The sequence below is a fragment of the Hyperolius riggenbachi genome, chromosome 1 (genome assembly GCF_040937935.1).
Source record: "Hyperolius riggenbachi isolate aHypRig1 chromosome 1, aHypRig1.pri, whole genome shotgun sequence".
Classification (NCBI taxonomy): Eukaryota; Metazoa; Chordata; class Amphibia; order Anura; family Hyperoliidae; genus Hyperolius; species Hyperolius riggenbachi.
This window is the reverse complement of record NC_090646.1, coordinates 314,651,632-314,678,383: the sequence shown is the minus strand read 5'-3', so window position 1 is coordinate 314,678,383 and position 26,752 is coordinate 314,651,632. Positions and strand designations below refer to the sequence as shown.

Genomic DNA, 26,752 nt, shown 5'->3' with positions numbered 1-26,752 from the left:
TTCATTGATGATATTTTAATCATCTGGTCCGCAAGTGAGGATGATCTTCTCCAGTTTCACAGGAACTTCAATGCTTTCCATCCTACAATCAAATTGAAACTTACCTACTCTCACACAGAGATTAACTTTCTGGACACCACCATATACATCAGGGGTAACAACATACAAACCTCTGTGTATCGCAAACCTACAGACCGTCCCACATACCTAAGATATGACAGTTTTCATCCCAAGCACATTAAGAACTCTATAATTTACAGCCAAGCTATAAGGTACAACCGGATTTGTTCTGACAGGATGGACAGAGACAAGCACCTGGATCACCTTAAGAACACTTTCATTAAACAAGGTTACAGTCCTCCCATGGCTGAGGCCCAAATCAGGAAAGCCAGCAACATCCCCAGGACTGAACTCCTGAAATATAAGCAAAACCAGAAAGAGGAACGTGTCCCTTTGGTTGTCACCTACAACCCACACCTGGAAATCTTAAGGAGGATTGCTAAGGAACTTCATCCCATTTTACACAAGGATCACAGACTGAGAACGATATTCCCTAAACCTCCACTCTTGTCATATCGGCAACCACACAATCTAAAACAGATGATTGTCAGGAGCTCTTTGAATAGGCCTCAACAAAACGGAACATCACCCTGCCGACAAAAAATATGTGGGACCTGCAGACACATTTACTCCACTGACAGGGTAACGATACCAGGTTCAAAACAGGAGTACAGAGTACAAGGTAAATTTTCTTGTGGGTCCACGGCCCACCAATCTGGTATATCTGATCATGTGTGCTAAATGCCCCAATGTCATGTACGTGGGAGAAACTGGACAAACTCTGCGCAAACGTATGAATGGACACAGGCACACTATTAATGATACCAAATCTGGACTCCCAGTTGCTACACACTTTCGGTCCAACGGACACAGCATGGATGATCTTCGTGTCACTGCCCTGAAGGGCGGCTTCAAAACGTCAAATGACCGATTAATAGCAGAAACAAAATTTATAAATTGTTTCAAAGCTGTGCAGAAGGGTTTGAATAAGGACAACAACTTTCTATATTGGTATGAGATTGATGATATATGAACTGTCTCAGCCACCCTAGCTGAACTTGTGAACTAAGAATTTACGATACCTCTGGGTCAATCCTAATACCAGGTCTGTGAGCAATAAAGTAAACAAGGATCCTTATCTTACCCCATTTAGATGGTCTGTTTACATCTTAATGATGTATTTATGCTTGAAAAAAATATCTGTTTTCCCTTTTGATGTTGCATGTATATAAGCTGTCTGTACCACCAGCTTGCAAACTAACAGGATGTAAACCTGACGAAGGCTGCAAGGCCGAAAGCTTGTTTATTCTTATTCATTTGTAGTTAGCCAATAAATGGTATCATCCTGATTTAAAACTTCTTGCTTTTACTGATGGCTAACACGGTACAATACCCTACTGCTACATTGAGTGAGAGAGACGCCTCGTAGAGACAGCGGCAGATACTGGCATCTAATTAGTGGTATGTGTCATGTGTGCTGCGGGTGGGGCCATGTATTGTGGGCTGGGGCTAGGCCTTATCATCGGGGGATGCCTTATATTCACAGAATGAATGAAATTTCAGCTAGATCTTATAATCAAGGAAAGGTTTACGTTTAGGGGAAAGACAGTATGTATGTGCATGTGTGTGTGCGCGTTTGTTTGTATAGATATAGAATCATTCGATTTCACTTTTTTTTCTTTTAAAATTGCTTTGGACCTGAGTATCTTCAGGTCCACTTTAAAAATTAGCCCAGCCCCGCTACGTGACATCACGACGCTGGGTCCCCAGAAGAATAGAGGGGACTTTGGGATCCCGACGGTCGAAAAAATTCAGGGGGAGAAAACTGGGACCCAGTTCAACAGAGCACGCCACAGATTTTTGACAGCCCAACCTGAGCACGGGCTTACCACTGCGCACAAGGAAATCACAGCTTGTGCTCAGGTCGGGCTTACCGCCAGGGAGGTTAAGTATGTGATAACTCCAAATCATAACAGAAAACATGTTGAATTCAGAATTAGCTTCTTTATCACTTAATCTACCTAGACCAGTTGTTGTTGAAATTTGATTTTTATGGTGACGTGCCTGCTTTAGGGCTCGTTCCCACTGTTGCGACGCGATTTCGGCCGCATTCCGACGCTTGTAAAAACGCATGCGGATGCGTTTCCACATGCGTTTTTACCCGCGATTTCGCCTGCGATTTCGCATGGCAGGGTGCCATGCGAAATTAACCATGACACTGCCAGGGCTAAATAAAATTGAAAAAGGTGCGAAATCGCACGCGAAATCGCGGGTAAAAACGCATGTAACAAACGCATGCGTTTTTACTATTAAATACATTAGCGGCGATTCACATGGATTCCCGACGCAGGCGAAATCGTTGGCTCTTTTGTGCGTTTTTTTCACGCTGAAAAAAACGCACCTCAACAACGCTACAGTGGAAACAGGCCCATCCACTTGTATTACATGTGCGGATCTGCATGCATTGGACGCATGCAGATTCGCGATAGTGGAAACGAGCCCTTAAGGAGTTGTATATGTTTTTTCTAAAGTGAATGAAGTTAAAACTTTTTTTTTTTTTTTCCAGCCATGCCGAAGTGCTTTGCGAAAGGATGTGCCAACATGACTGGCAAAAAGGGGATGAGTCCAGATGTGACGTTTCATAAGTTTCCAAGAGAGCCTGAAGTACTCTATCAATGGTGTCAAAACATTGCCATACCCATTGCCATTGCCAAAAAATGGCACCAATCTTTGTTCAAGCGCATCCGGACTCAGCCCCCTGCAACAGCAAGTTGAGGAGCAATCGAAAGCTGTTGTTGTCTCTGTAAATGTTGTGTGTGTCCCTGTCATCGACCGGTAAGTAATGTTTCCACCACACAAGCAACGACATCCACACAGACAGAGGCAAGTGACTGAGAATACAAACATGTATGTTCCAAAAATGATACAATTGTTGGTTAGGTCAAGTAGCATGGATCATGCATATCCCACATACAGTCAGGCACAGGAAACATCTGCATCAGAAAAGGAACAGGTTGAAATTCCACCACCTCTTAATTTCCCCCCCATAGAGGTTTGTGTGGAACAGAACCCCACACTAGAAAGTCCTTCCACCTCCTCAAATGTTTTCCAAAACTTTCCAAAAGAGGTCTTTTACGTGGATAGCCCAACTACCACTCCTTCATCCTCAGCGTCCATTCCAAAAGGGAACTACTATAGAGATGACAATTATGTTCCCAATGAGTCTGAGCTCACTGCAGACCATATTGTGTCCTCCGGTTCTCAGAACACGGTTGTAGAAGCCCCACAACTATCACAAGCTGAAAGCGTTGTGCATGACCGTAAATTTATTGTTTTTGAGTCCTGCCTTGACACATTGCTGTCAAAATTACATTGCCCCATAGAGGACTGTTTTGAGGCCATTAGAAAAATTGAAAAAAAAACCCGTGGCACAATGCTTACTGTGTATACCACGTGTTCTGGAGGACACAGGCAGAAACTTTGGCAAAGTCAGCCCATAGTCAAAAAATTTGCCGCAGGAAATTTGGTGATCACTTCTGCGCTTGTTTCCAGTGGGTCTAGCTTTACTAAAGTCGCAGAAATGATGGACTTTGCCGGTATTACATTTTTATCTGCCAACTCCTTTTACAAATACCAGCGGCGTTACATTTTCCCCGCCATTGACCACAGCTGGCAGTTGGAGAAATCTCGTGTTAAAGACCTCTTGTCTCAGAAGCCTCTTTTCCTGTGCGGTGACGGACAATGCGACAGTCCAGGCTATTCCGCCAAATTTTGTACATATACTTTTTTGGACGCCGCATCCAAACTTGTTCTGGATTTTGAGGTTGTGCAAGTTTCGCAGACAACCTCATCGTCTGCCATGGAAAAGGAAGGCTTCAAAACTTGCCTGGACAGAATTGGCCAATCATTTGAGGTGCAAGTTGTAGGCACTGACAGACATGTTGGCATTCGTCATTTGATGTCAGTGGAATACACTGAAATCGATCACCAGTTTGATATGTGGCATTTCCTCAAACCATTCAAGAAGCAATTGATCGATGCTGCATCCAAAAGTAAAAATAAAGAACAGAGGCCATGGATAGGGATGATAGTCAACCACTTTTATTGGAGCAGCAGAACATCCCGAGGAGATGCCAATGTCTTCAGGGACAAATTGTTGTCCCTGTTGCATCACATTGTAGGTGAGCATGAGTGGAAGGATGGAGAGACATTACACCGCTGTGAGCATGGCCCGCTTGAGGTTGAAGGTAGGGTAAATAAGTGGCTTACCACAAAAATGCCTGCATTTGAAGCCTTGTCCAAATTAATAACAAGCCCAAAGCTGGACAAGGACATCCCTCACCTCACACTTTTTAGTCAGACCGGTATTCTTGAGACCTTTCATAGCATGGTATTGAAATACAGATCAAAAAGAATCCATTACTCCATGGATTCTATGGAAGCCAGAACAAAATTGGCAGTTCTGGCCCATAATCGTAATGCAGGCCGACTACAAGCTGTGGTCAAATATCCAAAATTGACATCTCAACCTCAAGGTACTACCCGTACTCGATTAGAATTCCCCCGTAGTCAGAAGAAATGGGTAGTACGTAAAGTTTTTGAAAAGATGGATTTCGGTCATGTTTATCCCATCTTGACTGATACCATTCGAATTGTTACCGGTGACCTTCAAAGCACATGGGTTTCCAGAAAGAGCTCACTACCGCCAAACATTGCTCGACTGGAGAAACCTGAAAAAGAAGTGGCCGTTGCTGCACAGCTCACTAGATTTCCAACCAGGCAGTAACACCCTGTTCCGTAGACAGAAAAAAAAAGTATCTACTGAAGCCAGCCACACTTTCCTTATACATCAGTTTTGTTTTGTTTTTTCATGTTGAGTTCTTATGCTTTTTCTTTTGTTTTAAAATTTAGATTTCATTACATGTTAAGTTGAGTTCAAAGTGCCCTGTTGGTGCTGGCATTCTAGAGGGATGAACAGTTGAATTTCATTTTGGTAAGTGTTCATTGTTGCAGTGTTTCTAAAGCGTAACTTTCAGGGTAATTTGGCAAATATGTTTAAAGACAAACCATTTACCAGTTCTTCCATACTGGAAAATGTCTATGCATTCAAAATTGAAGCTTTTATATTCATAGGTTACTTGTAAATGAAAGGCCTAATTTTTCAGACTGTACATGCTGACATGGCTGTAGAGTTGCTACAACAAACTTCTGTCTCTTGACTCAGTTTATGAAACTTTAGGTACATAAAATTGCTCCTACGACTTTCCACCTTTTGCAGGGTTATGGAGTGTTTACATAAATAGCAATATTACTTTTTTGACATTAACTAAAACCATTTTATTGTAATAAGATTAAATATATATTTGTCAAGGTGTACTTATGGTGTTTACCATGGCAGGGGGTACTTGATGAGAACAGGGTTTGGAATATAAGGGGTATATACCAATAAAATGTATAAACACTGTTTTGTTCAGTTTGTAATTGCAATTTATTATTTTATTCTTCTGTAATTGATTCTCATATATCTTATTTTTTTCCCCCATAGGTTCCCATTGGATGTTGAAGTTAACCTTTCCAAATGATTTCTGTTTTTATATTTATGCATGCCTTTTACTAACTTTGTTTCTAAATATTGCAATGTTTATGCATGCCTGTTATTGTTAATTTAAAAAAAATTAAGGCGCCCATATGTTGCCAGCTGACTATAACATTGCCTTCTCTCTGAACAAATTTAACTAAAGTAGTAGGAAATCTTATAGACATGCGAGGTAGTGTTAGGAGTAGCTATGGTGGAGTTTAGTCTTGTCCATAGGTGGTTTAAATTTGGATCTAGGTATGAGGTAAGATACTGTTATGTATAGCTTTGGGGGGGGGGGGGGGGAGGGTCAGTGTCGGGTGGGGTAGACATGGCTTATAAAGATTAGTGCAAAGTAAAGGGAAGTTTCTGGAGGGTTAAATTATACAAGCCCGGTGTGCAGGTGAAGTTACTGAGCGTGTCTTCCGTTCATGTAACACTGCATGGGGGGGGGGGGGGGGCGGATGCAGGCAATTGCGTACATGTGTGGCTGCACAGGACACAATGACATTTATTGTTACGGTAAGCTGTGCTGGTGAGATATAGTTGACAAACAATATATTGGCACCTTAATCAATTTGAGCTAGATGTTTGATCGCCAAAAATAGGGATCAGGAAGGAATTTTTTTTCCCTGTGAAATGCAATTTGGCTTATGTGTTTGCAGGGTTGTTTTCGCCTTCCTCTAGCTCCTTCCCTTTTTTTTTTTTTTTTTTTTTTTGGGTTCTGAGTTTACAAAACATCACTAAAATGATTTAATTTTCAATGATAAATTCAAATATCACAGGGATGCTAGTTTACAAATAAAATTACTTGAACCCTTAATACTTATGTTAGTGTTTGTTTTTTTTTAAATATTGGGAATATGTTTTCAAATGACTTTTGTAAAACTTATCTGCACCTCTGTCTGCTGTACACCTTGAGTTTAAGCTCTGAGGCCCCAATCACACTTAGAAGCGCAAAACGCCATATTTTTTTTTTTGCTGCCATTTTGCGGGAGTGTTTTTTTCTCTGCGATTTCAAACATCACTGTACAGAGCAGCGATACCTCCTCGATCGCGTTTAATGCTACTATAGCACTGAAACACAGGCTATGCATTTGCATTTCCCAATGTTGGACGATTTGCGGCAATTAGCGCAAATCACCCAAGTACGACTGGGCCCATAGGGTTTTATTACTCTAGAGCTTTCAAAAGCGCTAGCGTTTGAGCATTGCTGAAATCGCCAGCAAAACGCTCTACTGTGAATAGCTTTTCCACAGGTGGAAATTTTGAAAAACACTATGTAGAGTTGTGAAACTTGTAGGAAATTAAATACTGGATAAAAAACAAAACTTGAGGCTGCCAAGAGTCATCAATGGTAAGGAAGGAGATACTCAAAACTGTGTACAATCCTGTGGGAGTACTGGAACAATACATTTCAGTGATTGCAAAGTGGAAGTGGTAACCCTACATCCTTTTTTGTTTATGTACACATTATTCCTCATTTCCCCCAGACTGATTATTTGTGCGGTACTGTTTATTCAGTATGCGTTACACATGTTATCATTAGGAATGATCAAAGATATGCAAATTCTTCAGAGTTTCTGCAAATTTATGCAGCTTGTCAATGGACCAATTTAAATTTTGATTTAAATTGCTCAATTTTTAATCTGCATACATTAATAAAAAATTGAATTATAGAAGAATTTGCATCTCGTTGATCATCCATATTTATCAGGCATCAACTCGCTTGCAACCAGTCTGAAGAGAGCAGCTGGCCATGCGTTTCACACTGTTTACTATATCCAGAGATAGCATCACATGGGGCCAAAAACATGTTTACTATAACAGTTTTATTAAATCGGAGTTTACTATAAAAGGCGTTAATCCCATACAGGTATAATGGAGATTGGCCGGGACCTGGAGAGGTAGTTTACTATACACAAATCTTTACTATATAAGAGTTTACTAAAATGAGATTGTACTGTATTAAAGCCTCCTTCTGGCTGCTCTTCATGGTTGCATAAGACAGCCAAAAAGCAGGTTGGAATATGTTGGCACTTTATTAATCATTAATAATGGTGATTCCGTAGGGGCAGGTAATGGTTTAATCGGAGAACTGGTCTGGTGCAGGTAGCAGGGGTGTGGTCCTTCAAAAGTATAAATGTGCAGGCCTCTAATGCTTGCAATACAGTAAACGAATACTTTACATTGCAATGGAAGACATTTTACTTCCAACTACATTTTCTGTACGATAGAACTCTTATGCTTTGTATAGGAGTGTAGGAAAAAATTGCACAACAATCACACCACTATGCATTTTACCAATGGTTAAAAAATATTTTCAAAATCTCTTACTACAGAAATTACAAACAATATTGAACCACACAGTCCACTGATCATGGCTCATTCACAGAATTGAGAAGAATTGCAATCACATTGCAACATTAGTATTCCAACAGGAAGTGTCCTTTAGGGACTGATTTCCTATAAGGCACTATAGGTACCTTATGGGGAAGAGGCGTGCCACTCCCTTCTGGAATGTTCCCCTAGCGACATGCTGCAGCGCTAGTCTACTTGATGCTACGCTCCCCTACCTCGTATCGATGTCCCCCTGCCCTGCTCATCCCTTTCCATGCTGTGCTTTGTGCTCTTGTCCTCTCTCTCCCTCCCATGTTGCATTCAATCAGCAGCAGTTACTCGCCATCTGCATTACAGTAATGACATTCTCCAGTATTTTTAAGTGCCACCACTTGATGATGTCATCAAATAAGAGGACCCTTACAACACAGAAGAATGCTAGTGTTGTTTGATCGTGCTTCCTTATGATTTGCGGCTTTGTCATGCGGATTTCCCCGCAATTTCGCATGGTTTGCTATGGAGCTTTACTCAGGCAGTGACATGGTTAAATTCGCCTGGCTCCTTGCCATGCGAAATCGCGGCTAAATCCGCATGCGGAAACGCAGCCGCATGCAATTTCTTCTGCGGTGGAATCCAGGCGATTCCGCACCGCAACAGTGGAAACGAGCCCTGAGAGTGTGTGTTTTCAACTGTGCAGGAACTATTGTTACACTCCTGCACAAAGGATGCAGCTGCAGGGGGGCCCAGAAGCCACAAGGGGCCGTGACTGGTTCACATTGCGCTTGCCCGCCACTTTCTAGTGATCGCGTTTGGGTCTACGATCACGATCTGGCGGACAAAATCACGCGATTCACCCCAATTTGCACTTATAATTCCTGTTCAATATAACAAGAATCACAGCGCAATCGCCCCAAAGATGCTGCACAGTTTTTGTAATTGATTAAAATCGCTAACACTACAGTGTGAATGTATGAATAGGGATACATTGTCAGCAGTGCTTTGCTGATCGCTAGTGATCAGCAAAGCGCAGAAAAAGTGTTAAGTGTGAACCAGCTTAGAGACTGACAACCAAGGGCATAGATAGAAAAAAAAATTCTGCTCTCTGCACAATTGCTCAAATGACTGCATCTGCACAGCCACTGATAAGGAATCATACTAAGTTTTGTAGACATCGGAGGTGGACAAAGTGAGCGTAATAAGGTAATGTTGGAAGTAGATTTTGAACCCCTCCGAGGGACAGTTAGTGACAATATACTCTGTGCAGCGCTGCAGAAGATGTTGGCGCTATATACATACTAAATGAAAATTCTGTGCACCTGGTTTTAGGGGGGTGTGTGCGTGTCTGTTTTCAACTGTGTGTGTACATGTGCCTGTGTTCAGGGGTGTCTGCCTGTACTAAACTATGTGTGTGCCATGTTTAGGTGTGTGTGTGTGTGTGTGTGTGTGTGTGTGTGTGTGTGTGTGTGTGTGTGTGTGTGCGCGCGCCTGTGTTCAAGTGTGTGTGCGCGCGCCTGTGTTCAAGTGTGTGTGCGCGCGCCTGTGTTCAAGTGTGTGTGCGCCTGTGTTCAACGGTGCGTGCCTGTGTTCAGATGCAAGTGTGAAGGACTATGTTCAAGTGTGTGTCTTTAATGTAGTAAAGGGAGCCTAGGGACCACTAGACTGACAGGGATATTGGGGGCTCCCTATCTGATGCCACAACCTGCCCTCAGAAATTTAGTCTAATTACTGCATTATATCAGTGACCTCAGGAACCTACACCCTAATCCTTGTCATGTCACTAAGGATGATCAGAGGCAGTGATTAGAGTGTAAGATTCTAAGGACAGTTATTGACATGAGGCAAGGATTATAGTTTACAATATTTTTAATTGGGTGTGGGCCTAATTTCAGGGGCGGAGTTAAGTACACCAGATCGCCTGTGCTTATAGGTCTCAAAGTTGTAAATCCGGCCCTGCCCAAAATGCTTATATCAGAAAATTGCATCACCATCATACAGAAAAAAAAATAAGCAAAATACAAATTATAATTTTGCATTGTGTACAATTACATGCTATTCACCTAGTGTGAAAAACATTGCTAGTTGAAAGTATTGCAAATAAAAGCTTTTACAGGGAAAAAAACCTAAGGAGGACATTCTTTAGGGAGGGTTTTGAGAGGGATGAATAAAGCATGACTCACATGGTTAGACATTTATTGTTGTTTTCAAAAACACTATCTAAAATGTAACATTGAATTGTAATTAGAACTAGACGTTGTCGTTTCTGAAGAAACCACATGATGTTGGCTTTGTATCTGACTGCCTGTATGTGTCTCAGCCCACTTTGCCAAATTTTAACCCCATTCACGCAGTGACCCACGGTGCCATGTTTGGGAACTCTGGCTTTAACCACCCTGGCGTTCTGATTATTTGCGGTGCACGTCCGCGGGTGGGTTTTTTTTTTAAACCTATTTTTTATTTTTTACATGTAGCTAGCCTAGCGCTAGCTACATGCTTCCCCCCTCCCTGCCACACTCCTCCAATCGCCACCGGCAATCATACCCAACAGGAAACACCGTTCTGAACGGGATTTCCTGTATGGGCCTCCCCCGTCGCCATGGCGACAATCGGAATGATGTGGGGGGGGGGGGGGTCCGGATCCACCCCATAGTGCAGCCTGGCGGTGATTACACAGGCTGCGCAAGGGGTCTGCGGGGGGGCTCTTTCGCGGCGGATCGGCGGCGATCTGGTAAAACACACAGCTAACAAAGTGCTAGCTACATGTTTTAAAGAAAAAAATTAGGCAAATCGGCCCACCAGGGCCTGAGCAATCCAGCGCGGCGTTACTGGACGAGCTGAGCTTGTCCGTGATGCTCAGCTGGTTAATACTGGGACAAATATAGCTGTTAACATTTTGTCATTAAAGTCAATAGGGAATTTTCTAATCAGTCTATGGGGAAAAAAATGGGGTCTTTGGGGGGCCGCCACAGGGACATGGAGGGTGGGATTGCTTAACAGAGCACAAGCAACCTATTCGGGTGTGAGATGAACAAGTGTGCAAAGTTTCATAATTCTACTCCTAAAACTCTGGGAGGAGTAGCATATAGAAAATTGCAAAATTTTCTTTGGCTTTTTGGTAGCTCCACCCACTTTGGGTGTCGCTCCCAAAATACATATTTTTAATCGGGATAACACCAACAATATGTGGTCCGAGTTTGGGAAGTGCAGTTTGGAGTGGCAGCGATATGAACATTTTCCCTGTCAAAGTCTATGAGAAAAATGGGGTCTTCGGGGTTCCGCCACAGGGGCGCGCTTAACAAAGTACAAGCAACCTATTCGGGTATGAGCCGAACAAGTGTGGAAAGTTTGGCACTTGTATTATCCCTAAAACTCTGGGAGGAGTAGCATATAGAGAATTGGGAGGTGCTAATAATAAGAACTAGATGGTGTCATTTCTGAAGAAACTACATGATGTTGGCTATGTGTCTGATTGGCTTTATGTGGCTCCGCCCACCTTACCAAATTTTAACCCCAGTGACCCACGTTGCCAAGTTTGGGAATTCTGGCTTTAATTCTGTGAGAATTACAGCGGTTTACATTTTCTCATTGAAGTCAATAGGGAAATCTGATTGGTTGTGGCTCCGCCCACTTTTTTGGGTACCTAAAATGTGACAGAATTTTTCAGCTTCACCCCATGACCAAGTGACCCAAGTTTGGTGAGTGTAACTGCAAAACTGTACGAGTTGCAAAAGTTTCACATTTTCCAATGAAGGTCTATGGGAAAAATTGGGTCTTTAGGGGGCCACCACAGGGGCATCGAGGGTGGGATTGTTTAACAGAGCAAGAGCAACCTATTCGGGTATGAGCCGAAGAGTGCAGTTTCATAATTCTACTCCTAAAACTCTGGGAGGAGTAGTGTATAGAAAATTGCTAAATTTTCATTGCCCGTTGGTAGCTCCGCCCACTTTGGGGTGCCTCCGAAAAGTACATATTTTTTACTTGGGGTGACACCAACAGTATGTGGTCCGAGTATGGGGAGTGTAGCTTCAAAACTGTAAGAGTGACAGCGATTTGAACATTTTCCCTGTCAAAGTCAATACAAAATTTTCCCTGTCAAAGTCAATACGAAAAAGGGGTCTTTGGTGGTTCGCCGCACTGGCGTGGTGGGTGGGAATACTTATTAAAGCAAGAGCAACGTACTTTGCTATAAAGTGAATAAGTGTGGAAAGTTTGGCACTTGTACCCCTAAAACTGTAGGAGGAGTAGCATATAGAAAATGGGGGGGCCGCCAATAATAATAAGAATACATTGTGTAAATAACAGCAAAGCATAAATAAAAGCAGAGGATACAACTGCAAGCAGAACAGTGGCAGCAGAGAATAGACAAAATAAAGAGCAGAAAAATGACAGGCTTGAACACACAGGCAGACATATACACAGGCGCAGCCAGATGACATCACTGTAACTGTAACTGTACTCTAGCACAAGCTAATTTGCATGCTGCACAGTGATTGGAGAAAGGAGCAGCTGGAGAAAGGAGCAGTTGGAGGAAGTAGGAATCAGCTGGATGGCACTGTAAATATGCCAACCAACATATGGCTGCGCTGTCTATTAGCATGCAGTAACAGAAATAAGGACATCTGACAGGTATAGTACAGCAAACATACATATTTATTTATTAAATCAGTATTAATCAACACATCAGATATTTTTACATAATACAGTGTTAAGGTTACTTCCGCTTTAAAGTCTCCATCCAGTTCTTCCAGGTCTCTGTGGCTGCCAATACCACTTTCTGTGGGATAATAGTCTCTAGGTCTTAGGGCTGTGCTGTCTCTGGCTCAAAGCATCTTGATAAAGCATCTGCTTTAATGTTTTTACTACCCGGAGTATACGTAATTACAAATCTGAATCTCGAGAAAAACAGTGACCATCGGGCCTGACGGGGACTCAATCTTTTAGCCCCTTCAATGTATTCCAAATTTTTGTGATCAGTGTAAACTGTAATCGTATGTTCTGCTCCTTCTAGCCAATGACACCATTCTTCAAAGGCCAATTTAATGGCTAGGAGCTCCCTGTTGCCTATATCGTAGTTTTTTTTCTGCTGGTGAAAACCTACGAGAAAAATAGGCACACGGGTGTAATCTTCCCTGCAACCCAGAACGCTAAGACAGCACAGCCCCCACCCCGACCTCTGAGGCATCCTCCTCTACGATGAAGGGATAGGATGTGTCGACGTGTCTCAAAATGGGTGCAGAACAAAACAGTTCCTTAAGAGTGGGGAAAGCAGCCAAAGCTTCGGGGGACCAGTGGTTGGTATCTGCCCCTTTCTTAGTGAGACTGGTGAGGGGTGCAATGACTGTGGAGTACCCCTTTATGAACCTTCTATAGTAATTTGCGAACCCTAAGAACCTCTGGAGAGCCTTCAGTCCCACTGGCTGAGGCCACTCCAGGACAGCAGAGACTTTGGCAGTGTCCATAGAAAGGCCCGAGGTAGAAATTATGTACCCCAGAAAGGCGACAGATGTTACCTCAAAAATGCATTTCTCCAATTTAGCATAAAGCATGTTCTGTCTTAGCTTGTGCAGCACAAATCTGACATGAGCCCTGTGCTCTGAGAGGTTATCTGAGAAGATTAGTATATCATCCAGATATACCAGGACAAATTTACCCAAAACCTCCCTGAACACCTCATTAATGAGTTCCTGAAAGACAGCCGGAGCGTTACACAACCCGAAGGGCATCACCAGGTACTCGTAATGCCCATCGGGTGTGTTAAAGGCCGTCTTCCATTCATCGCCCTCTCTGATCCGCAACAGGTTGTATGCACCCCGCAAATCCAATTTTGAGAAAATCTTAGCATTGGTGATCTGAGTAAATAAATTGTCTATCAAAGGCAGAGGATAGCAGTTTTTTACTGTGATTTTATTCAGACCCCGATAATCAATGCATGGCCGTAGACCTCCGTCTTTTTTCTTTACAAAAAAGAAACCTGCTCCAGCAGGTGACCGGAAAGGGCGAATGAACCCTTTAGCTAAATTTTCACGGATGTACTCCTGCATGGCCAACTTTTCCGGCCCAGACAAATTGTAGAGATGACCTCTAGGGGGCATACAACCAGACCGGAGATCGATGGGGCAATCAAAAGGGCGATGTGGAGGAAGTTTATCGGCAGATTTAGGACAAAACACGTCTGAAAATTCAGAATACTGATCCGGCACTCCCTCCATGTGAATCTTGGTCTGGCCCAAGGTTACCTTCGCTAAACAATGATGAAAGCAATGGGACGACCAGCTCGTTAGCTGACCAGTGGCCCAATTAATCTGAGGGGAGTGAAGTTGTAACCAAGGCATGCCAAGAATGATCGTGGAGGTTGTCATGTGTAACACAAAAAAATGCAAATTCTCCCTATGCAGCACCCCTATAGTGACTCCCACCTCTAGTGTCTGCGACAGAGGACTGTTACCCTGCAGAGGGGAATCATCCACTGACGTAACTTGAACAGGTGGTTTTACCAGGGTGAGCGGAATACCCAATCTTTTTGCAAATTCGTAATCCATAAAATTAGCCGCTGAGCCTGAGTCAATGAAGGCTTCAGTGACTTCAGATTTATCCTACCATGAAATACTACAAGGAAGAAGCAAGCGTTCATCATCTAGGGGTAAAAATTGCACGCCTAGGGTATTACCCCCAACTACTCCTAAGGCAGCAGCGTCTCCCGATTTAGGGCAATTCTGTATTCTATGACCCCCCTCTGCACAATAAAGACAAAGCTGCTCTGATATCCTGCGTTTCCGCTCCACTTGAGACAATTTTGACCGACCAATCTGCATTGGCTCAGGTGGAGGCGAGACAGGAGGAAGTGGAGTCACAGGTGGCGCAGCGTGGGATACCATTCTCACATGGCTACTACCCCGGTTCTGCCTCTGATAGCGCAGCCGGCGATCTATCCTGATGGCCGATGAAATGGCCTCATCGATGGACTTAGGTTCAGGCTGACTTAACATAAGATCGGAAACCTCATCTGACAACCCTGATAAGAAACAGTCTAAAAGGGCAAAGGTGTCCCACCTGGCTGATACTGACCACTTCCTAAATTCAGCCATTTGAGCTTCCGCTCAAAAGTCGAGGCAATGTCTGGATCATCGTAAATTATAGCCATGGCTTTAAAAAAATTCCTCTACAGAGGTTAGGGCCAAGTCTCTGTTATCAGGTGATTCTCAGACCTGGGCATACAGTCTGCCTAACAAAGTTTTAATAAATGTAACCCTTTGGGCCATAGTTCCTGAAGAATTAGGTCTCAACTCAAAGTATGATAACACTCTACTCCTAAAATTTCGGAAGTCTGATCTGTGACCGGAAAATTTTTCAGGTACAGGCATACGTATGTCTGGGCTAAGAGGAGATCGCACTGATTGAAGTTCCTGAATAGCCCCAAATATCTGACATATCTGGGTCTGTTGGTTCAAAACTGCCGTGGAAAGTTGGTTTACCGCGGTGGTCAGGACTTCAACATGGCTGTACAGTGCGCCCATTTGGGTTTGGTCTGCCGTTCTGTAACGATCGGTGTAACACAGAGAGGTTCTGATTATCGGTGATCTGCAGTATCACCGAGAATGCAGATATATACCCGATTATTGATGATCTGCAGTATCACCGACAATCAGATATATCTCTAACCTCTGGACACCTGAGTAAAATGAGTGTTTGGTGCAACTGTAATACTTTGAAGAGAGCACCCGTATCGAGGGTGCAAGGCAGTAAGAGATACTGCCCAAGAACAAGCTCCTTCCAATGGCCTGAGGCTCCCCAAGGGGAGGAGTCAGACTGAAAGTGGGAAGGACCAGAGTGTGAGTGACACCAATGGTGGAGTGTCACTGACAGATCTGTGAACTATCTCTAAGCAGAGGAGATAGTTCTCGAAGGTCGGACAAGCCAGGTTGGCAACAGACAGACAGATAAGATACAGAGGAAGAGACAATACAGAGTCCTAAGGCAAGCAAGGTTTGGCAACGGAGTATCAGATATAGCGAAGTACCAAATCAGAGATCAGAAGAGAGGTCAGGAAAGCAGAAGGTCATAACAAATAATCAACAATGCCTAGTCTATAGGTGTGAGCTCCTTGATCATCAACACCCTGGAACTAGTCTGAAGAATAATAGGATGGTAATGCCAATTCCTTGTCTTGGGTGTGAGCTCCGTAGTCATCAACACCCTGGAACTAGTCTGAAGTATAACAGAATGATAACACAGATTCCTAATCTTGGGTGTGAGATCCTTGATCATCAACACCCTGGAACTAGTCTGAAATATAACAGAGATTACACAGATACTGACAATAAGGTCTGAGTGCTACCACGTAGTGATCGCAACGGCAGACAACCAGAGAATGGCCAGCACCCAGTATATATAGCAAAGCGCTCTCCAGCGCCTCCCCTAACTGCTGGACCAATGGGAAGTGGTAGTGCCGTCAGCTGACCGGCTTGGTCAGCTGACTCCCTTCTGGCTGTCATATAAGTTCTGCCTCTCAGTGCGCACGCGCGTCCTTCTGAACCTGTGTGGACTATCAGTCCCAGCCACACCAGACATGTGATGTAAAGCACCCGCCGCGCTGGACGCAGAAACCGCCGCACCGCTATAAAGGCATGCGGCGGTTTCTCCGCGTTCGGCCATACTACTAGATGTAGGCCTACGTGTGCCAACCGCCGCGTTGGACGCGGAATCAGCCGCCTTGTTCTGAGTACACGTGGCGACTTTTCCGCGTTTTCTCACACTAAAGTCTTTTAAAGATCTATACTATAAGTTTGGCAATAAAATGGGTACACTCTTATCCCATATGTCGAAATCTGCTTTTGCCTACACAGTTATTACATCACTACGCTCATCCTCGGGCCAATTGCAACATAATCCCAAAGAGATCAACTCAATTTTTAGAAATTATTATGAGAAGGGGGCGTGGACACGACGGAGACCAGGGAGGACGTGTGAACCCTGAGCTCCAGCTTCGGTGGAGAAATAGCAGCTCAAATCATCACAGATCAGCACAACACAAGCATGACAGAGGAGATGGAGCTTGAGACAGACCCCTCCAAGAAGCGTAAATCATACAAGCCAAAGAAGCTCACGGACTTCTTCACAGAAAAGACACAGAGGGCAGCACGAGGTTATCAAGATGGCGCTGGGAGACAGACACACGCAGCAGAGCACAGGCAATATGAAGGAGAGGAGAACCAGAGAAACAACATTCCACAGTCTGGTGAGTGCTCTCCCCCGATGACCTCCCTCCCTGCAGAGATCAATCAAGCTCAGTCCCCCTCTAATAGCCCATCAAGACAGAGTCCACGCATTGAGAGCTCAGAGGAGCGTGCACAGGAGATAGGCCCAGTGCATCCAAATACATCACCCCCTACTGACATCCTGGCCTTCCCTGCATCAGAACAAGCAGCCTCCCAGACATTTATTAAGGAGATCTTGCTATCCTTCAGAGCAGACTTACTCTCCAGCTTCTCTAGCATGCAGGCTTCCTTACAAGAGATTGCTTCACTAGGCACAAGAGTGGATGCATCTGAATACAAAATATCTGACATAGTTAAAGAGCACAATGCTATGGTAGATGTAACTGAGCAGCACACTAAAGAAATTGCCTGGCTTAAAACCAAATCATCTGATATGGAGGATCGCTCCAGGTGAAACAACATAAAACTGAGAGGCATACCAAAATCAGTTACCACTGGGGAGTTAAGAGGTTATGTCACAAAATTTGCTAAGACTGTACTGCCTGATGTGTCACCTATAGAATTGACAATCGACAGAGTACATCGCCTGCCAAAACCCTCTCACCTCCCGGATCATATTCCCAGGGATGTAATAGCTAGATTCCTCTTCTTTCAAACCAAAGATGAACTTTTAACAGCTCTCAGGAAACCTGACCAACTCCCAGAACCCTACTCTAAGATCCAGCTGTTTAATGACCTCTCCCAGGCCACACTACAGCAGAGGAGAAGTCTGCAACCGTTATCCAAAGCTCTGAGAGATGCACAAATACCATACAAGTGGGGATTCCCAACTAAACTTATATTTTCCTACCTCAATAAACAACATGTGATTATCTCTCAAACAGAAGGTACAGCTCTTCTTAAGAAACTGCAAATCCGCATCCCGGAAACCAGCAAGTGACTTATCGCTAAATTTCACAACTCCATCTCCTACTTAAAACAGCAATAGATCTGTATACCACGGATATCCACCACCGAGCACGGCCATTTTGATGACACCCATTCCTGATATAGGGAACATTATCTTCCTTGCAATATACGCTATTGCACTACACCCCAAGATGAAGTGTAGAATCGTGGACTCATATTCCACACTACTTAGTTTGTTTTGTTTTATGTTTATGTGGTTATTGTTAAGTTTTTGTTCATGTATGACTCACTCTCCCATCCTCAAGAATGTAACGATTAATGCACTACTTTACTTATCTATATACTCTATAAGGGTGATTTGCAAAGTGAATCTCTACACACTAATTATTGTCTATGGCTAACCCAGTTAATACTATTAAACTAACTTCACTCAACGCTCAAGGTTTAAACTCCCCCTTTAAAAGAAAACTTCTCTGGTCGGATGCCCACTCCAAACGATCTGACATTCTCTTAGTGCAAGAGACACATTTATTAAATAGTGACACAAAGTACTGCACAAACCCTAACTTTCCCCTGATTTACCACAGCACCTTTACCAAAAGGAAAAGAGGAGTCCTATTAGCATTCCACAAAAATCTCAAAGTAACAACTACCTCTATAGAAATAGACAACGGAGGTAGATTCATAATTTTTGTAGGTCACATTAACAACCATCCACTAACCATTGTGGCCTTATATGCCCCCAATATAGCACAACGCCATTTCCTCCAGAAATTGATGACAAAGGTAAACAAAATCAAATCTGGCCACCTCATACTAGGAGGCGACTTCAATGCATGCGTTTCAAATATAGACTCCTCCTCCAGCAGGAAATCCCTTTTACCACTCTTAGAGAAAACCTTAAGATGGAATGATCTTTTCGATCCCTGGCGAGTATCGCATACCACTGATAAAGAGTATACACATTTCTCTATTGTGCACAAATCACACTCCCGAATAGACTACTTTCTGACAGATAGATTCCTACTACAGGAAGTGATAACCACATCCATAGATTGCATTACCTGGTCAGAACATGCCCCTATACATATGGTTATTAAAGACACCCTAAACCCACCTAGACCTAAAACCTGGAAAATGAATCAAGCGATCTTAACAGATCCCAATCTTATTCCCACATACTCAAAATCAATTCAAAACTTCTTTGATATAAATTCCACTCCTGACGTCGGTGAACAAATGATATGGTCAGCTCACAAAGCTTATATGCGCGGTCTCTATATTAAATTCAGTGCAAGACAAAAAAAAGAGAGAGACAAAAAATATAATGACCTCATACAACGTATACATGACCTTGAGAGACTCCACAGGCAGAATAATGACAGTGCTACTTATAAACAACTATTTCTATTACGACAAGAACTCCGCGATCTACTATTGTACAAATATGAGTATAATTTACAAAGAGCTAAAACTAACTACTACTCACAAAGTAACAAAGCAGGGAAATTTCTTGCAAATATGATAAAAGCAAGACAGATTAAATCCGCAATACATGCAATTACTCACCCTAAAACCAAAGAAAAAATCATAAATCCTAAAGATATTGCAAACGCCTTTAAAGACTACTACACACAATTGTACAACCTACAAACAGACTCACAAACGGCCCAACATTCACCTATGTCCATTGACAATTATCTATCCACTATTGACCTACCCACCCTCTCACAATCCCAACTAACAGACCTCAACAGACCCTTTACAGAAGGAGAAGTTGAAAAGAACATTAAGTCCCTCAAAAGAAACAAAGCACCAGGACCAGACGGGTTCCTTAATGAATACTATATTTTATTCTCAAAGGAACTAACCCCAACCTTAACTAAACTATTTAACACATTTATGCTAGGCACTATCATCCCGAAGGAATATCTCGAAGCCACCATATCAGTCATTCCTAAACCAGACAAAGACCACACATGTACAACCAACTACAGACCGATATCTTTGCTCAACACTGATATTAAATTATACGCAAAAATAATAGCAAGACGCCTTATGGAAATCACCCCTATACTACTAAAAACAGACCAAGTAGGCTTCACTAAGGGAAGACAAGCGCCTGATGGCACCAGGCGGATGATGAATATTTTACGTCACATTGAGCTCTGTCGAACGCCTTCTCTGCTCCTTACATTGGATGCCGAGAAGGCGTTCGACAGAGTCCACTGGGGTTTTTTAAGGGCAATTCTAGTTAAATTTGGCCTACAAGGCCCCATACTGACAGCTATAATGGCGCTATACAATAACCCATCGACTAGAGTTAATGCCACAGGTTTCCTATCTGACCACTTTAGTATATCCAACGGTACAAGACAAGGCTGCCCGCTCTCACCAATAATATTTGTACTACTCATGGAAACCCTAGCAAAAAGAATTAGACAGTCACCAAACATTCAAGGTATTACAGTTGGCAAGGATCAACACATTATCAGCCTATGTGCAGATGATGTGGCTTTAGTACTTACAAACCCCTTACATTCCCTGACACACCTTACCAAAGAACTACAAGAATTTTCCAATGCTTCCTACTACAAGCTCAACCAGCATAAATCCTATGTTCTTGGCCTCAACTTGCCCCCAAATATTAAAACTGCCATCCAAAAAAAGTTTACATTTCCATGGGCAGGCTTGGCTGTACAGTACCTGGGTATACAATTGACAACAAGAGCATCTGACTTATTCCAATACAACTTTATACCTCTATTGGAAAAGGTCAAAAAAGAGTGTTCGACTTTTAAAAAATTCTACCTCTCATGGTCAGGCAAGTTATCAGCCTTTAAGATGTTTTTATTACCAAAAATCCTTTACCTATTTCGCACAATCGCAATACCTATCAAAAATACGTACTTTAAAGACCTCCAAAAAATTATAAATCACTTTATTTGGAATGGGAAGAAATCTCATATATCACATTCCATCTTAATCCTGCCAAAGAAAATGGGTGGGATTGGCCTCCCTGATATAAAAGCCTATTATTATGCATGCAATTTAGAACCTGTTAACTCCTGGTGGACGAACTCTGAAGGAAAAAAATGGGTATCTATGGAAGGTAAACTGCTTAAATATGAACTGAGAGATGTGCTCTCTAGCATAATCCTAGGACATGGACCACCTAAAACAAAGTTTCTAACGATTCAATCCACATTACTAGCATGGGAGTATTACCTCAAACACCCACCGCATGAGATCTGTGTAAAACCCAAAATTTACATATCCACAATGCAAATCCTAATTCAAGGCATTAATATTGCTGAGGTAGAAGATTCTGGGATCTCGACCTTAAATAAGTTCTATTCAAATTCACTTATTAAAACCTTCTCTGAAATACTAACTGAATACAATATTTCTACCAAGGCAAGATTCGCATGCTATAAACTAATCAGTTTTTTAAGATCTAAGCAAATCTCCATACCAGAGTTGAATAGTGGAATTGTAACTATGCTAAACACAAAAAAAGCAATACAAGGTTCCATAACAATATGGTACAACAATCTAATCGCACCTTCTGTTTCTCCTCTTAATAAATATGCACAAGTTTGGTCATACGACCTATCCTCACAAATTGACAGTGCACAAATAGCCTCTGCTATCAGATCAGTTACTAAGCTTTCTAAATGCAATACCCACTGGGAACTATTTATTAAGATAATAACCAGATGGCACCTAACACCCAGGAAAATAGCGCAATTCAACCCCACCCTATCCCCAAAATGCTGGAAATGTGCTACACAGGTAGGCACATTAGTCCACATGTTTTGGGATTGTCCCTCAAGTAAAATGCTATGGTGTGCCGTAGAATCATATATTAAGCAAACCATTGCCCCTAATTTTCTACTTACACCACGTATGGCACTCCTACATTTAGACTACAAAGAAATAGACCCCATACACAAATCCCAGATATGTCATCTGATATTAACTGCACAATCTATGATTACTAAGAACTGGAAATCTGCTGAGCCTCTCTTATTTTCCAATCTCCTTAGCACATACAAGCAACATATGATGATGGAAACACGCTTAAGGTCAAGACTACTAGAATTTAACAGAACACCCAGTTAAAATGCCTTTAATTAAGATAAATCAATGTAGCCATATACATGTATTCGAATGTACAGCTAAGTGTTCTCTAATCATAAAATGAGTGAGTCACCTGTTCACCTGTTTATATGTTACCTAGTTGTTGTTGCTATAATCTACTAGTATGATTAGTTATAAGGTTGAAAACAACTCAAATCACCTTTAAATATCACTTCAGCCTCATTAGATTGTAAACATCGGCCTGCTAAAACGTGTCCATCATAACAATTGGTAGATCGCCTGATCACCGCTCCAATTGTCCAGATCAGCTGGGCGCCTGGTCTAATCAACCAGCCTTATAGGTTTGTGGTTGCTCTGAGATAAGGTAAACCCGGCAATAAGCCGATATTACACCTACTCCATCTACTCCACATTTGCTTACTCTAGGAACGCATGTTAACTATCTCACTGCAATGTAGAATTATCCTCAACTGTATGCTGTATGTTAACAAATGTTTTCAATTCCGTTCTCTGTATTATTGCTTCTGAAAATATAATAAAAATACATTGTTGGAAAAAAGAAATTATTATGAGAAACTCTATGCAGATTCCCCCTCTTCCACATCTTTTGATAAGGTTCGGGACTGGCTGTTTAGGACTTCTTTGCCTTCTCTCTCAGAGGATGACCTTTCAGAACTGAATGCTCCAATCACGGAAGCCAAAATCCATGTTACTATTAAAAATCTAGCCAACGGTAAGGCACCAGGTCCTGATGGACTATCTTCAGAATTCTTTAAGCTTTTACGCCAGGACCTGGTTCCGTACTTGGTATCACTTTTCAACAAAATTCTGGAGGAATGTAGATACCCAACATCGGCAAACATGGCCTATATCAAATTGCTACTTAAAACAGGCAAAGATTCATCACTTCCTGGATCCTACCGTCCTATTTCCCTGATCAACCAAGACATAAAAATCTTATGAAAAATCATGGCAGACCGCTTAGCGGTTCTGCTTCCTACATTGGTTAGCCCAAATCAAGTGGGATTTGTCAGAAATCGTTCAGCGGTTGCCAACATCCGCAAGCTACTATTGGTTCAGGATTATGTCAGGGCCTACCCCAGGACATGTAAGAACTTTGCTATTTTAATGATTGATGCCGAAAAGGCGTTTGATAATGTGTCCTGGGGTTGGCTAGATGGAGTCCTGGACAAAATGAAAATTACTGGGGGGTTCAGGAAATTAATATCAGCAATGCACATTGATCCTCGGGCTCGAATCTGTACTCCGGGATTTCTGTCAGACCCCTTTCTGCTTGAAAAAGGTACCAGACAGGGGTGTCCTCTTTCACCCCTATTATTTAACCTTGCTCTAGAACCTATGACCCGATACCTTGAAGTACAAATTGCTGGTATGGACATTGGTGGGTTAAAGGTATCACAGGCCATGTTTGGCGATGACATTATGCTATTCTTGCAAGATCCCTCTACCCAACTGGAACAGGTTTTAAATATTATAAAAGATATAGGACATTCAAGTGGTTTTAAAATCAATGTTTCCAAATGCGAGTTAATGTACTTATCACCGCTAGCCCCTAAACTGAATTTGACCCACCTTCCGATCAAGATATGCTCGCAAGTAACTTACCTGGGCATTAAATTTCACAAAGATTATTCTCTGCTGTATTTCAAGAATTATCAGCCTCTGATAGCCGATATCAAACGACAACTATTAAATTGGGAGAACTTGCCTATAAATTTAATGGGACGAGCCTCATTAATTAAATCAGTATCTTTTGGTAGATTACTTTATCCCCTACAAACAATACCACTTTTATTAAAACACTCAGATATACGAGATCTCTATAAGGCATTTTCCCGATTCCTATGTAAAAATGGAAAAGCTAGGATAGCTCTCCAAATTACAACTGCCTAAGTTAGGGGGGGGGGGGGGGAGGTTATCTATTCCAGATATCAGGCGATATAATATAGCCTGTTTGACTAGGCACGTAAGGGACTGGATCAACAAATCTGCTATATATTCCAATAACGCTTTAGAGTCCTCATATGCTGAACCATGGTCCTTGGCAGGCCTACTTCATACCTCTCACAAACACCTTCCCTTAAAATTTTAAAGTAGCAGGGTCTTTAATGATACTGTTGTGGCTTGGAGAGAGCTCTGTAAAATATTCGTGGTTCCTTATCAGATCTCAAAATATATGCCCTTATGGGGCCTTCCTGGGTTTCCAGCTAGTTTAGCTCATGGGGGATTCTTGGAGTGGCAAGACAAAGGGATTCAACGATTAGGACAGGTACTTGACTTAACGGCAGGTAAACTCCTTTCATTTCTGAACATAAAATCAAAATTTCATATCCCGCATCATCACTTCCTGTATTATGGCCAACTGTGATCTTTTGTTGAAAGCAAAGGGGCCCAATTTAGGAAAATTGCTGTGCTAAATAGTTTAGATGACTTCATTACCCCACATGTACCTAAGATCTCATTATCTACAATCCAGCTGGAACTTCAACAGCTATCGGTCACTAGAAAAGCAACTAATAACTTGTCTAAATGGTCTGAATACATACCTGGAGATGACCTTCCAAATAAGATTTTAGAGGGGTATAAGGTGATCCATAAGTTACTAATAGGGGAAAATTGGCGGGAATCCCACCTTAAATGTATGCATGGAGCTAAATATGCATTTAATATTAGATACAATAACCCACCACCACATTACATTCCACACTGTCCCAAATGTTCAGCTGCGAATGCGGATTTGTTTCATTGCATCTCGAGTTGTCCAGTGATATCAGAGTTTTGGAACAAAATTCTGATATATGTCAAACAAATGTGTAGAGTCCGATTGGAAGCATCACCAGTGTTGCTACTGTTTAATTATGTAGACCCTTCCACTGAGTCTGAAAATGTTACCCCACCAACCGCCAAAACAGTTAGCAATCTGGCTCACTTAATAATAATTGCAGCTCGGAAAGTGATTTTTAATAAATGGATATATCCTAGTTTTCCAGCAGTCTGGGATGTGAAAGAAGAATTGACATTTGTTTCACATGGACAGATTCAATGCTATTAACCACAAAGACAAGAAAAATTTTTTTTCAAGAAATGGAAGCCCTTTATTCAAACAACGCATACCAGGCAGGAAATTGTGAAGCTGATGGAACACTTTAAATATACAAAGTGGTATCTAACAGAACATCTTATGGGAACATTAGGAAATTTGGACATTGCATAAGATCAGGATAAAGGTATTGTCCAGGAGTGACAGGGGGAGCGGGGAGGGAGGTTAAAGGAGGGGGGGGTGGAGGGTTTTGTTTAAAATATGAACACCATTGTAGCAATTCAGCTTTCAGTTCTTGTTTTACCTAAAAGCAAATGTAAATTGCTGTATTCTATAGACCTAAGATTTTTGTGTATGAGCTCTGTTTATAAAAATGAAAATTTCAAATAAAATTTTGTTTGAAAAAAAAAAAAAAGAGAAAAGTTTCCCGTAGGCATCATAAAAGAAAATTCTGGAGCTATGTTGTGCAGAAAACGTAATAAATGTTCCGGAGGAGTCAGTTAGTAGGTAGCCTAACCAAACCTTGCGCTTCAGCTTCATATTGCAATAAGGTGAAAGCTTTGCAAAAAAGTTCTTGTCTATCAGGGAGAACTTAAAGTGACTCCGAGCTCAACAAAAAAATAAAAGTTGTACTCACCAGGGGCTTTCTCCAGCCCAGTGCTGGTCGGGAGGTCCCACGCCGGCGTCCTGGCTCCTCTCCTTCTCCCCGCTCCGGAATGGCTGACAGGCCGCAGCCCGGGCGACACTCTCCCGAGTGTAGGGCTGCTCCTTCCGCATATGACGCAGATTACGTCACACGCCGGCCGCCTCGCGTCATCACGGCGGCCGGCGTGAAAGTACTGCGCATGCGCGCTTTAATCGCGCATGCGCAGTACTTTCACGCCAGCCGCCGTGATGACACGAGGCGGCCGGAGTGTGACGTAATCCGCGTCATATGCGGAAGGAGCAGCCCGACACTCAGGAGAGTGTCGCCCGGGCTGCGGCCTGTCAGCCATTCCGGAGCGGGGAGAAGGAGAGGAGCCAGGACGCCGGCGTGGGACCTCCCGACCAGCACTGGGCTGGAGAAAGCCCCTGGTGAGTACAACTTTTATTTTTTTGTTGAGCTCGGAGTCCCTTTAACAAGGCCTGTTAGAGTGAGGAGACCTGCCCGCCATATAAGAGCCGATGGATTCTAGCCAGGAGGCAGTTTCACGTGGGTTTGAAAAAAAACAGAGTTTTATCTTCATATATGACTCTCAGTTTGGCAGGATACAACATACTGTATTGAATTTGCTCGTCGCGCCGACAGTTTTTCACATCAGAGAAAGTTAGGCGTTGTTTCTGGATATCCACAGAGAAATCCTGATAGATATGGATTGTAGAGTCATTGAAGGTTAAAGTGGCAGCATGGAGTTTATCAGCTTTTAAAATGGCAGTTTTATCATGAAAATTCAGGAATTTAGCAGCTTTTAAAATGGTCTGGGGGATAAGTGTAACAACAATGTGGTTATG

The 26,752-nt window shown here is 42.5% G+C and overlaps 2 protein-coding genes across 4 annotated transcripts in view; one reads left to right on the top strand and one right to left on the bottom strand.

Annotated features, from left to right (window-relative positions):
* The window catches only part of LOC137509359 (uncharacterized), a 117,613-nt gene extending 111,699 nt beyond the window's left edge, over positions 1-5,914 (top strand). For all 3 annotated transcript variants that reach the window (XM_068233826.1, XM_068233828.1, XM_068233827.1), the window contains exons 2-3: positions 2,627-5,053; positions 5,606-5,914. In XM_068233826.1, coding sequence (XP_068089927.1) covers positions 2,903-4,846 — 1,944 coding nt within the window. In that variant the 5' untranslated portion in view covers positions 2,627-2,902 and the 3' untranslated portion in view covers positions 4,847-5,053; positions 5,606-5,914. The remainder of the gene's footprint in view (positions 1-2,626; positions 5,054-5,605) is intronic.
* Positions 1-26,752, bottom strand: part of LOC137509446 (scaffold attachment factor B2-like) — a 996,257-nt gene that overhangs the window by 271,123 nt on the left and 698,382 nt on the right. The gene's annotated exons all lie outside the window — the stretch shown is intronic.